Source organism: Ursus americanus, chromosome 4 (assembly GCF_024610735.1).
Source record: "Ursus americanus isolate L20-20 chromosome 4, mUrsAme1.1.p, whole genome shotgun sequence".
Lineage (NCBI taxonomy): Eukaryota > Metazoa > Chordata > Mammalia > Carnivora > Ursidae > Ursus > Ursus americanus.
In genome coordinates, this window is record NC_142130.1 from 72,405,097 (window position 1) to 72,418,795 (window position 13,699).

Below are 13,699 nucleotides of genomic sequence, written 5' to 3' on the forward strand. Positions count from 1 at the left end.
TTTTTCTCAATTGTAAAATGGGGGAATCAGCATTAGAATAACTTTCCCTACCTTACAGGGTTGTTGTGAGATTTAAATAAAATAACAAAGTGCTGAGAGGAATGACAGGTACATAGAAAATGCTCATTTAATTTAGCTATTATTTGTCAGTGAAACTTCATGACCACAGCAATGATTTAGACAATTCAATCCACATCTTGATCTGAATCAACATCCAAAGTCTTCCTTCGACCAAAAAAAAAAAAAAAGAATAGTCTAAAAAATACCATGCAGTAGTTTGAACACAAGGTACATACACAATACTATGTACATGTTACAATAGTAACATGATAGCAAAAGTCACAAGAGCTGCATTGCTTTTCGGAAACACAACTCTAGTTCTAGTAACTTTCCTGACACTGATAAATTTGACTGATTAGCACTTTTGTTATCTGTTTCTTTCCTGCCAGTACAAACACCCGGATGAGACGATACATTTCTTTAGCTTACAAACTTACCCAAGAATGTGGGAGATCCATATCTGGATAAGAAGACTTAAGCTGTGGGTGGTGAGTGCAGCGGGAACAGTTGTTCCAGGGTCCAATTCGGGCAATTTGGAAATCAACACACGTCCAGAGAGGGTTTTCTGGAAAAGGTTTCCAGCTGTTCCACATCCGAACTTCACCTTCATGGTGGGAGAAAATTTCTCCCGAATTACATCCAGTTGAAGTGCTGGATCTAGCCAGTGATGCAGAAATAGAATCTACTCCAATCTCCATTTCTTCCTTTCCTCTTGTGCTAACATTACCAATTTTCTTTTCTTGGCATTTGGCTAATTTCATACAGGAAATCAAGGTTTCGTCTTCATCTTCTGAATGACAAAGAAAAATGAGAAGTCTGTCTAATAATTTTGTACATGTAGAAATTATGAATATTATATTTCCTTTTCTATAGTAGAAATGAGTGAATCCCAAAGGATAAAACAGGAAGTCATTTAATTTCACAAAATAATTTATAATTGTAATTCTTTAAAGAGTCATCTTTTGTATAAGCGATTTGTTTTATAAAGACAGATTTATCTAAAATATTTTGAAGCTATATATAATGATTAAATTCAGTTTGACTACAATGATGAAAGCCACATGCAAATAATATACAGAAAGATATTTGAGAAAAATTACAAATTAAGAAAATCACATCATATAAACATGATATAGTGTGTTTATACACACATTATGTAAACATGATATAGTGTGTTTATATTCTTAAATATTTTTTTAATTTTTTGAGATAATGTGTATAAAGAACATCATAAGAAAGTAAATGAAATATTCCTCTTTATAAAAAAATGAAATCTCAGTGGACATGGGCTGAAATCCTATTGGTATTCTAATTTTTTTTCTCATATCAGTCTATAAAAAGATTTATGCATATAGTGTTTCTCACAGTGAAATACTTTGGAAAAGGAAGATCAGGACTGAGAAAACAACAAAAAGAAGGTATACCTTTAATACCAAAAAGTTGATTAGTGAGGTATATATTTACATGTGGTGAAGGGTCTGATGAAATTTCTCGTAATATATAAAACAGTTACAGAAAATAGAAATATGTATTACCCATAGTAAATTGTACCATATCACTGAATCTCTTTTAGTTCAAATGTTTAACTGGTGTAAACCAAGGATTATGATCAAGAGCATGTAATTGTGAATAAATAAATGAACATCTAAGTTGCATGGCATGCCATTTTGCTGCACTCATGTCAAAACTGAAAGATATTGTTTTCTGTGGCCAAATCAAGGGTGGACATAGTGGACAGTGCTGACCCTTACTATCTCTTTTTATCACTCTATCCCTGAGTCTGGTCTTGAAGGGAAGGAGATACGGGGTATAGAAAGGGAACAGGGTAGGAATAGGGTAACAACATCTGTTTCACAAATAAATTGGTAATTTAAAAACCCTCAACGTTTCATGATTATTTTACAGCCTTATCAAAATGGCCTTCATTTCATATAGACTACCCCAGTTCTTTCTCAAAGAACTTTCAGCAGCATTTTGACTGTTTACTTACGGAGATTAATGAATGTAGGTTTCATCTCATTCAGACTTGGCACCCTGGCTCTCTTGGTCCGGACCAGTTTCTGTAGTCTCTTTAATGTCCCCATTGATTCCACTGGGTCACCACCTGATTTTACAGCCTAGCACAAACACAGCTCAAGGTAAAGACAAATTCTTCTTCACAAAAGATTCAATGTAAAATGTGTCGAGATCATAAATGTGGGAAAATTAATAATGTGACCTTAAAACCTGTAGCCTGGGACAATTTTAAGCAGTAACTTGAAAGTACACCATTTTTTGGTCGCAAACTTGTAAAATATATTACAACTGGCCAGTCATACTAAAGCAGGGTGTTTTTTACCTTTTTTTTTTTTTTTTTTAACTTCAACATGCAGTAGAATGGATTGAATCTGGAGCCATCTATGAATGAGTCGCTCGTGCTCAGTGTGAAATAGTGAAAAGGAACAAGGTCTTTGCAGGATAACAAAGAAGGAACAAGAGGTTTAAAGTTGCTTCTTGTGTTGGTACAGACTGACGGCATGTACACACAAAAAGGCAAAATTCATATTTTCTTCACTTTTCCTTGTGGAAATTTCTGATTAAACAGTATTTTATTTCAAGTATGAAATGTTTTCAAATAATCTACTTTTCTTTATATATATAGCCTTTTGAATTTTAGAAGATAGACACTGAGCAAAAAAACAAAACAGCCACAGCATTCTGTATTATGCTTTAGTTAGTATATAAGTATCACTGGTTTATTATAGCAAAAAATTTGGATAGAAGAATTAATACTGCTTAATGACTTGAAATTTCTTTGAAAGATACAGAAATGCTTCCCACTAGTTTAATGTTAGCAAATCTGTATTTATACACTGCTTTTACTTATGTTTAGGATAGCTTTCTCTTAACAATTTCAAAATATTTTGGAAATTAATATTTTACATGCTAAATTTAATACTAATTGGTAAAATAGTTGTATTCTGTGCTGTTAGCTAGATATGAAGTAATACATAGAGGAATACTTCTTTTTCATCCAGAAATCTCTGGACGCAGAAATATTTCTCTGCTTTTGCCTCATTCTTTCCATTGAACAGCTGATAAATGACATCTAAATAGATACTGCAGTTTTCAAAAGGTGAATGACCTGTTTCCTCATTAATGTTTGAATAAGATATGTTGATAATAGTGCTTTCCAATCCTTTGAGAGAAACTAAGCCCAAAGAAATATTTGCAAGAAAAGGATCTCTGGCACACAAACATTTCCAATCATTATTTTCAGCACTTATTCTTGGTCTTTAAGAATGACTTTGAGCAACCAATATAAACTTGATGTTCTGTCTCTGCATAACAGCACCTAAGTAGGAAATGTGACGTTTTGTCAGAGGAAGCCATACCTGTTTGCATTAAATAAATGGGAAAATATTGAAATCATTTTAATCTTTCAGGGAGGCCTGTGATGAGATTTTCTTAGATATGCAAAAATCTTCCCTCTCTTTCCAAAGGTCATGCTCAGCTCAACACAATTTCTATTGCTATTTATTTTTGTATTATTTTCTCCTGTATTCCTTTTCAGTATTTTCTGAGTTACTTGGCTTTACAGACCCTGTAACTCAAGACGAGTCATTTTCTAATCTTGAGGCCCTTCCAGAAATAATAAGCTGACATTGCACAACCACTGAGCACGATAATTTTCTTTGTTGTACTTCTTTTCATATGGCAACCTCCTCCTATTACAGCCAATGCTTAATTGCTCCACTGAAACACTGGCATCAAAAATAGCCTTCTCCCTCCCCCTTCTTTGTGAAAATGACTTTCACTTGATGTGGGGAAAGGTGTTATATACCAGGGTAACTGATTTTTCATATTAATGATTTGCCCCTAGGAGGAGTGAAAGCATTTGTATGGTGTCTAAATTCATATTAGTGAGAGCTCATGGCCCAGAGGAGTTAAAACAAACTGACCTCTCATTATTTTGTTCAAACTGTATTATAGTCTTTTCAAAGCACAGTCTCGTTAACTTTTGTATCTTTAATCACTCACGGATATTTGAGTTAATAGAGATCAATCTATTGCATTTTATTCATTTTTGAATCCCGTATGTCTAGGATAGTACACGGCTTGATAAATGTTTGCTGAATGTAAATGAACTCTTGAGTTCATACACGTTTTATCCACCAAATGCATTATCCATAGTAAATTTTTTACACTAGACTATTTTCTTTAAAAGATTTCATTTATATAATGGAGAGAGAGAGGGAGAACACAAGTGGGGAGGAGGGGCAGAGGGAGAGGGAGAAGCAGGCTCCCCACTGAGCATGGAGCCTAATGGCGGGCTTGATCCCGGGACCCTGGGATCATGACCTGAGCCGAAGGCAGACACTTAACTGACTGAGCCACCCAGGCACCCTAGACTGACTACTTTCTAATAGCAAAATACTTTCAAAAAGCCTTCTCTTGCTATTGGGTAGTACACACCTGAGGGATGAAAGTTAGAATAAATATTATCATACGAGATACTAGAATCATTAAGATTATCTATTAAAAAGAAATCCTTTAGAATATTTTCAAAATTACAATGTTACTCACTACAGTCCTCTAATCTGTTACCTGTATATTTGTCCTGAATTTGATTAAAACTTGTAATAATGTGCCTTTAAATTTCTAGATGTTTTCTAAGAAGACTGTCTCATAAACTGAACTCACCATTCAACCAATCAACAAACTTTTATTGAGCACCCTACTGTATGCCAAGCATGATCACACATTCTGAGGATATGGCATTGAACAAGTAAAGTGAAACCCCTGCTTTCATACAGTCTACATGCTAGAGGGAAGTGACATACCATAAACATATAAACACACACATAAACAAGAACACGTGACATCTGCTACGCTAACAATTAAAAGCATGACTGAGTGTGGATGGCAGAGGGTAACTAATTTATATTGGGTAATGGGGAGGGAGTGATTTCACTAAGGATAGGGAAAATAAGGCCTGAATTACAAGAAGGAACCAGACGTGAAGATTTGGAGATGGTTTTGAATTCAGTGGATGGTCAGGGAGGACATTTCTGGGACTAAGATTTGAATGACAGAGAAGGGTCAGCTCAGCGAATAGCAAGGGAAAAAGAACTCCTGTGAGGGTAGGGCTTGTGCGAAGGTTCTAAAGCTGAAGGTCCTGGAAGAATCCTTAGCATGCCCAAAGAAGAGAACAGAGGGAAGAGCGCTGTAAGATCAGCCAGAAACCAGACGAGGGGCCCTAAAGGCTGCTTTTGTAGAACAAGCTGAGGAACATGTATTTGTTCTAATCAGGGGAGTGTCACATTTGGTTTCCATTTTTTTTTTTTAAAGATTTTATTTATTTATTCGACAGAGAGAGACAGCCAGCGAGAGAGGGAACACAAGCAGGGGGAGTGGGAGAGGAAGAAGCAGGCTCATAGTGGAGGAGCCTGATGTGGGGCTCGATCCTATAACGCCTGGATCACGCCCTGAGCTGAAGGCAGACGCTTAACCGCTGTGCAACCCAGGCGCCCCTGGTTTCCATTTTTATTCTTCTTCCCCCTTTATGGAATTTTGATCACCTTACTTTTTAAAGGACTTTTCCCAAAAGCATTCAAATATGCTCTGATCTTATCCATCTTTAATTCACCATATTTTATTTATCACTCTTTCTGTTCCCTTTCCTGGGCATTCTTCTCAGAAAAGTTAGCTGTATATGCTTCCTTTAATTCCTCTAATTTCTCATCCTTTCAACTCCCCTCATGTACTTGTCAATCAGCTTTTGCCTCTACTATTCCATTTAGATTATTTTTGTTTTCCAATAAATCATTTTCAAACTCCATTACTGCTTGATACAAAGCAATACTGACCATTATGACCTGCAGGAAACCATTTCTTTTCTTGGCTTCTGTGACACCATGTTTTCTTGTTTTCCTTTCACCTTTTCTAGCCCTTCTTTCTCTAACTCCTATATGCTGATGACTCCTTTTCTCTCAAAACCAAATGCTTAAATTCCTTTACAGCTAGCTCTGGGCCCTCATCTAATATTACCAGCATGCTTTTCACACACACACACACACACACACACACACACACACACACACACACACACCTTTTAATGCCACTTACATGCTGATGATTCCCAATTTATCCAGGGTTTTCATCAGAGCTTCAGACTTATATATGCAACTGTCTACCTAAAATGACTCATAAGCACTATCAAGACTGACCTCTACACCCCCAAACGTGATTCTCATCTGGTCTTCTTCCACCCAGTGAATGCCATCTTCATCCACCCTCATGGACATTCCATAAATCAGATTATCACCTTTGCCACTTACCTCTCCTTTGTCTACTTATATTTATTCCATTACTAAATTTGGTCTATTCCATTACTGAGTTTGGTCTATCCCCCGAAATCTATCTTGAATCTGTTTCTTGTTCACTACTTCCATTGTTACCACCCTAGTTTAATCTTCTCTCATGGAAACGACTGCCAAGTCTCTAACTGTTAAGAGTTCTCTTTGAAAGATGTAAATCTGATGATATTACTATCTTGCTTAAATTACTGCAAAATTTCCGTGTTCTTTAAATAAAATCCCAAACATGAGACTGGGTCTATAAGACCTATGCCTCCAGATTCCCTTCATATTCACAAGGTGAAGACTTTTAGATTCCCAATCTCCAGAGCACTTTTTTTCTCAGTGTTTTTATGTATGCTGCTCTCTGCCTAGAATGCTTATTCTCATTCTCTTGGACTGGTTAATTCCTACTGACCCCTGGAGCTTCATCCTAAATGTCATTTTTTCAGAGATCTTTCCTGACTCCCAAGTCCAAATTAGGTCCCCATTCTTTTACCTTCTTGGCTTTCACCACAATCTCAGATTTATATTTTTGTGTTAAATGTCTTCTTTCCCCATAGACTCTAAACTGAACAAAGACAGAAACCATTAACCTTCGATATATGTACCATGCAGTACCCTTAGTACCTATAACATTGTTGATAGTTGGTACTCCATACGAATTATTTGAAGTAATGATACAAAATGAATGAATGAATAAATGGATGGGGACTTGATTTGATAAAGTCTATTTCTTTAAAATGTAATGATGTAAAAAATAGAATTAGGGATTGAGACTGAGAGAAGGAGATAAGAAAATTATTGTATTTAGTTTACTTACAATTTTTCTCCCATAAAATGGCAATTATATGTGAATATAAATTATTTTCCCTATGTATATTTTACTATGTATATACTATATCTTTCATTTATAAATGTGCATATCCTTTAGTTCATTTTGCTCACATTCCTTAAATAATGTAAAAATTTTGTTAGAAGTGTTAGATTAAATATACCTCGCTGGCACTTTGCTTGACTATTAAGATGATAGAATAATTTTTAGAAAATAGCATCAATGAATTATTGAACTGGAGTAGTCCTACAACCATATTTTATGAGCTGGGATGGAACTTATTGGACATCTAGTCTACCAGCCTATTTAAAAAATGAGAAAAACCAGAGAAGCTAAGTGGCTTATCCAGAGAAAGATAATTCATTAATAATAGAGCAAGGATGAGAATCAAGTATTCTGACTTTTAATCCAATGTCCTTTCTCACAAGATTTTTAGAAGCCAGCATAATTACTAGTTGTCTAGGATTGACAGCCAAATTAAGCCCAACCAAATCCAGGGTTTTGATTTATTCATTAAATATGCTTCTCCAATAGAGGATAAGTATCAGGTAGACACTCTCAGGTTTATAGGCCTATTCGCTTTCATATACATATAATATATATTGTATGAAGTATATATATACCTTCTCTTTCATATATATATGAAGATATATAGATATATATGAATATATATATGGATATATACGAATATATAGATATATATGAATATATAGATATCTTTTATTTTTCTTATTTATATGTTATTTATTCATATACAGATGTAAATACATGAACATATATATATTAAAAACCTCATAAACACACACACATATCTTCTTTCCCACATATATTTCACTACAAGGGAATTAAAATTTTTTCCAATAGTATCCCTTCTTTTCACGCAGGAGAAACTTAGGCTTATGGAAACTAACTAAATCCAGATCACCTAACTGTCTGAATTGTGTACTGTTTATCCCACTAATGAAAAGAAAGTTGGAAAGTAACATGATAGACTTTGCATGAAGTAATTTCCCTTTGTTCCTTTTTTGTTCTTCTGATGTAGAAAACTGTTCCTCTCTCATGACCTCTTTAACAAGTATTCAAATAGAAAAAGCCTGATCACTTGATATCAATTTCACATAATTTCTTTAACAGGGGAAATAAAGATCTTTTAAAATTAATATCTTGGTTTACTTTAAAGAAAGCCTGTAATGAACTCCCTGAAATGAAACCTCAGATAGTTTCTGACTCCACTTAATTACTAAAGATTTACCAATTTTAGGCTTTAGAAATGATTTTTATAATGCTTACAATACACTATTAAGTGAAAAATCAGTATATAAATTTGTATAAAAAGTACAAACACCACTCTAAGTGGCTTTTTTCCCCTCTTTAAATACTCTGCATTTTCCAAGTTTTCTACAATGAACATATATTACTCCTATAATTAGGAGAAATTCTATAATTTAAAAAATATGTTTAGAATACAGGTTTTTAGGGGCGCCTGGGTGGCTCAGTCATTAAGCATTTGCCTTCAGCTCAGGGCGTGATCCTGGCGTTCTGGGATCGAGCCCCATGTCAAGCTCCTCTGCTGGGAGCCTGCTTCTTCCTCTCCCACTCCCCCTGCTTGTGTTCCCTCTCTCGCTGGCTGTCTCTCTCAGTCAAATAAAGAAATAAAATTAAAAAAAAAAAAAGAATACAGTTTTTTATAATCAAATTCATTTCTGACAAGCAGAACATAAGTACCCAGTTTTTCTACTGTGAATTTTTAGCCACTTGAAAAGAAAGATACCTAGGGACTGGATAAAAATGGGGAAAGTTATTTTCATGGTAAAAACAAAAATAATTGGCTTTAAATGCTGAGATTATTAAAAGCCCAAAGCTGTATATCCATTCTCATCTATATAAAAGGGACTACTCTTTATTTATGACTTAAAACGTACTCTAAAAAGATTATCTGTAAGGTCATGATGATCAATTAACATTTAGTAACTCAATGGACAGTAATAAAACCAAAAGAATCATGAACTAGAATCAATCAATGCAACCTATGAAAACAAACAAGTTTCATTTCAGAGAATTATTTTAATGCTTTCTTGGAACTACAACTAACTAAAAAGACAATTTGAAAATAATTCATTTATACAAATGAATTGATTGAAAAAACAATTGGTGGAAAAATTGCCATGTTGATGTTAGGTATTCTTATATAATTATAAACTTTATTATTTTTTTAGTAATAGAAATTAAAATTAAACAAACACTGGACCAATACTTAAAATAAGGTTAAGCAGAATTTTTAAAAAGGCCATTGAATGAATAGGCAATTGAGTGAATTAATTAATGAAACAGAATATATTCTCCCAGAAGACTTATAAAATATTTATTTATTCATTCGACACACATTTACTAAGCACCTAATCTGTCGGAGATACAAAGGAGAATAAGATATTTTGCCTGCTCTGTGATGCTCATTGCTTAGTATGAATGATTAAAAAGCAAACAGTAGTCTGCTCCCGTGCCTGCTCCCACCCCTAAAAGGATGAGCTTTTGGGGCTCCAGAGTTATTTTTACACATCTCAAACCTGGTCTCTAATATGGTCAGTAAATGTATGTGAACCGAACAGTTGGTTAAACATACATCTGGAGGGGGGGGCGCCTGGGTGGCTCAGTTAAGCATCTGCCTCTGGCTCAGGTCATTATCTCAGGGTCCTGGGATCTAGTCGCATCGAGGCCGCATGGGGCTCCTTGCTCAGCAGGGAGCCTGCTTCTCCCCTTGCCTTTGCCCTTTCCCACTCCTGCTCTCTCGCTCTCTCAAATAAATAAATAAGTAAATAGATAAAATGTTAAAAAAAAAAAACCCAAACATCTGGAGGAAAAGGTTAATGTATGTCATCTGAGAAGTACAAATAAAATATGATGGTTATTCACAGGAGAGAAGATTGCATAAGGTAATGTGGGGAAGGGAAATGCACTTGCCTAGAGGATTAAGAGGCATTTGAACAGTGTAATTTAGCATGTCTAACAAAGCCCTTTATGTAACAGTCTTATCTCACTATATAAATACAAATCATCTACTTGAATTCTAATACAGGTTTCTGGCTCCTTCTGCTTCCTCTCAAGTAGATTTTTGATGTTTACAGTTCTGGTCTTGGAATAATGTGCCACATTGGCTCTATTTTCCATGGCACAAGGAAGTTATAACTCCATGGCCATCTTTCCCCACTTCTGTGTGGGCGGAGCCAAGACTGCTCTTTGCTCATTTACCCGTATGTTGGGGTCAGTCTTTTACTGCGGAGACACTGTGAAGTCAACTGGGAGCTGCCTGGATTACACAACTCAAAGATTACTTCCTGTGTAATATCCTTTGTTCTGAAATTTGGAAGAAGTTTCTAGAACTGTTCATAAGACTATTTCTCTTTTTGGGTACACCCTCTAGCTGGCCCAAAAATGTGCGCAGTAGGAAATTTAAGTGCCTGCATACAAATTAATTAATTTTTATTAAGCGCCTCCTAGAGTCCTAGCATACAATGAGCTATGGGGTAGGAAATTACATAGAAAAAATTACAACCCTTGTATCTAGGAGTTATAGTTTAATCTACACAATAAATAAATAAAAAATGACCTGGTTTGCTAGAACTAGCCCTGGTCTGCAGATACGTGGCTGCTTTACTGCGATGCTCTGCTTTGTGACTAGCCATGTGCACAGGAGCGAGCCACTTGGCTTCTCTGTGCTTCAATAAAATAAGGAGCTGGATCACAGGAATTCACTGTTCCTGTAACAAGTTAAGGGACATGTAACTAGACGAGTATCTCCTTTTGTTACTTTACATCCAACTCCCGGACCTCAGAAGAATATCAAGGAAAAAGTGAGAATGAGCTACTATTGATCACATATTATTAGAACTTCAACAAGTTTTTGTATTCATCTAGTCCAATAGCTTACTTTCAAAAAGAGGAAACTGAGGCACAGAAATGTGAATTTCGTAGCCCAAGAGCATAGTGGTAGCTCCAGGTCTCTTGATCTGGTTCTCCTGTTTCTAATTTATTTCTTAGTTCTCCCAAATGCATAGCTTTATTTTCATCTGGGAAGTCCTTTATGTATTCATCAAGATCCAGTTGTTGGTTTTTTTTTTTCCTATAGCTCTTTGATATTTAATAAGTTGTTAAAATCTTAGAAGCATGGGACCAGCAAGGGCAGAGTACAGTAGCTTTTCAGGAAATAGAAGTAATATTTAAATAGTACCTTTTCATCACCTCTTCCTACCTAGAATAGCTATCATCCCTTAGGCAAAAAACTACTGTTGAGAAGAAACTACTATAGAAACGTAGATGTTAACATGTTAATTATCTTTGGGAAGAGAGTGCTGTGAATAGAGATACCTTGAAATGATCATATTCATACCTACATAAAGAAACAAGATTTACAGAAGGTAGTTATTTGCCACAGAATCTGCAAGTTTTTATTACATTTTAGGAAATAATAATCAAATAAATCTGTATAATTTAGCTAGCAGTGTTCCCAAAAGCAAGTCTGGAAAAATAATTGGGGAGAGGGGTTATAGTTGATTCAGGTCCATAACACTACAAAATGTGCTGATGTCCATGAGTGTCCTGGAATTTGCCCATACCTTCTAAAACATGTCCTTTCCCTGAGCTTTGTTTAGCAATGGCCCAACAAGGAAAGTAAGGTGGTTAAGGTGATCTGAGGATTTTATATGGTAAGAGAAAGTTGGCACACAAAGATACACTTCTTAATGCTATAAAATTTTCCTTATCTCAGGAGAAATTGCTAAATTTGGCGGAACATTTTTACATTAAAAACTTATTCTTCTTTAGAGGTACTGCTTTATGCTTAAGTCAGAAAGCTTCTCAATAAGGATGAGTTTTTATGTTCTCTAAAAGCATTTCCATGTGGCAAATGTAATAAAGAACTATAGAAAATAATGCTCACTGTACTAAGATTATTGGGAAACAGAAAAACCAGTTAAATGGTATTATTTGGGGAGAAGTTTCCTATCATTCATTGGCAGTAGGTTTTACATGTCTTAGATAGGGAGATGGCGTTCAGTATTAAAAGGTTACCCTCTTTAGCATTAGAAAAAGAAAAGGACAAGATTGATGTTAACATTCTTTAAAAAAAAATAACAAAAAAAATTAAAAAAAACCCACACAGGTGCCAAAATAATGGAGAAAGGATCCATTTTCTCAATTTTAGTAGTCATCAAGTTAATCAATGGCACATTGAGTACCATTTCATCAAATACATACATATAAAAATGAATATGTGTGCAGGTATGTATGTATAGTATGTATACATTACATATAGTGGATTCACTCCCCATCCTTTACTTACTCCAGTCCCAACACATGATCCCAAACTCAGAAGAAGTTGGTAGAAAGAGAGTCAGGATCAAGACAATGGTTTGTGAAGCAGTCTATACCCTGTTCCCTTTCTGCCCTTCGCTCTTAGGTACATAATAGGCATCGTTTTAAAAACTCTGATAGAGCTTAAACTCAAACCAAATATATATTTGGAGTTAGGTAATATCTGGAATCATAGCACAGGACGTTTTTTATTATGTTTAGTACTTGACAATGTAAGCTCCTTACTGTTGACATCTACTCGAAAAATCCATGTACCTGGTATTAAGCAAAGGGCATTGGATGGAGTTTACAATGGAATAGAAGAGAATTTTAAATTTTATTCTGAGGGTGAGGCCTACAATGGGATTGCAAGTTTAGGGAGAGGACACAAATGCTCACTGAATGTCTTCTGGGGGTAATACACATATGCTGTTTCATTTAATATTTATAATAATGGTAAGAAATTTTTCTCATCACCATTTTACACATAAGGAAACAGACACAGAGAATTTAAACAAGTTCATAGTCAAAAGTTATAACTCATATAATAAAAGTGAAACAATTTTGGTTACTATAAAGTCCAAAGTTAAGCAGAAATCCTACAAATTCTAGCCGAGGACCAAGAGGCAAGAAGTAGAAATCAACAGAATAGCTGAAGTGACTGAAGCTAGTTCTGAGTGACCGGGTTTTATTTTGCTATTGCGTGTGGTATATGGATTTGTAAAGGACTAGGCCCACATTCTCAGGTCTGTGTTACATTTTAAAGATGTCAACTGGTACTTGGTGCTTGGCACAGTATAAGTTACCAGAATGTGTTTGCAAGCCATTTTTTGAATTGTATAATTCTTTTAAAAATGAGAATAATGCTAAGGAATACCCAAATAATTCCTTTCAACCTTTTAAAATGATCAAGATGGGATAATACCCATATACATATTTAAAATAAGAACTTGGTTAAGGAATATAGTTCATTCATAAAATTCATTTGTTAGAACCAGGCATTTCTTTTTCTGTGTATAAACTAAAAGTTGAAATGGGGACTGCTGAACTTCTTTTCCTTACTTTAAAAGGGGATGGATGGATGGATGGATGGATGGATGGAAAAATAGATAGATAGATA

The 13,699-nt window shown here is 35.0% G+C and overlaps 1 protein-coding gene across 1 annotated transcript in view; it reads right to left on the reverse strand.

The window, feature by feature from the left end:
• SAMSN1 (SAM domain, SH3 domain and nuclear localization signals 1) overlaps nt 1-13,699 on the reverse strand; it is a 296,775-nt gene that overhangs the window by 80,489 nt on the left and 202,587 nt on the right. The window contains exons 8-9 of the mRNA XM_045785444.2: nt 2,051-2,177; nt 498-850 (exon numbers count right to left, since the gene is read on the reverse strand). Of these exons, the coding sequence (XP_045641400.2) occupies nt 498-850; nt 2,051-2,177 (480 nt within the window). The remainder of the gene's footprint in view (nt 1-497; nt 851-2,050; nt 2,178-13,699) is intronic.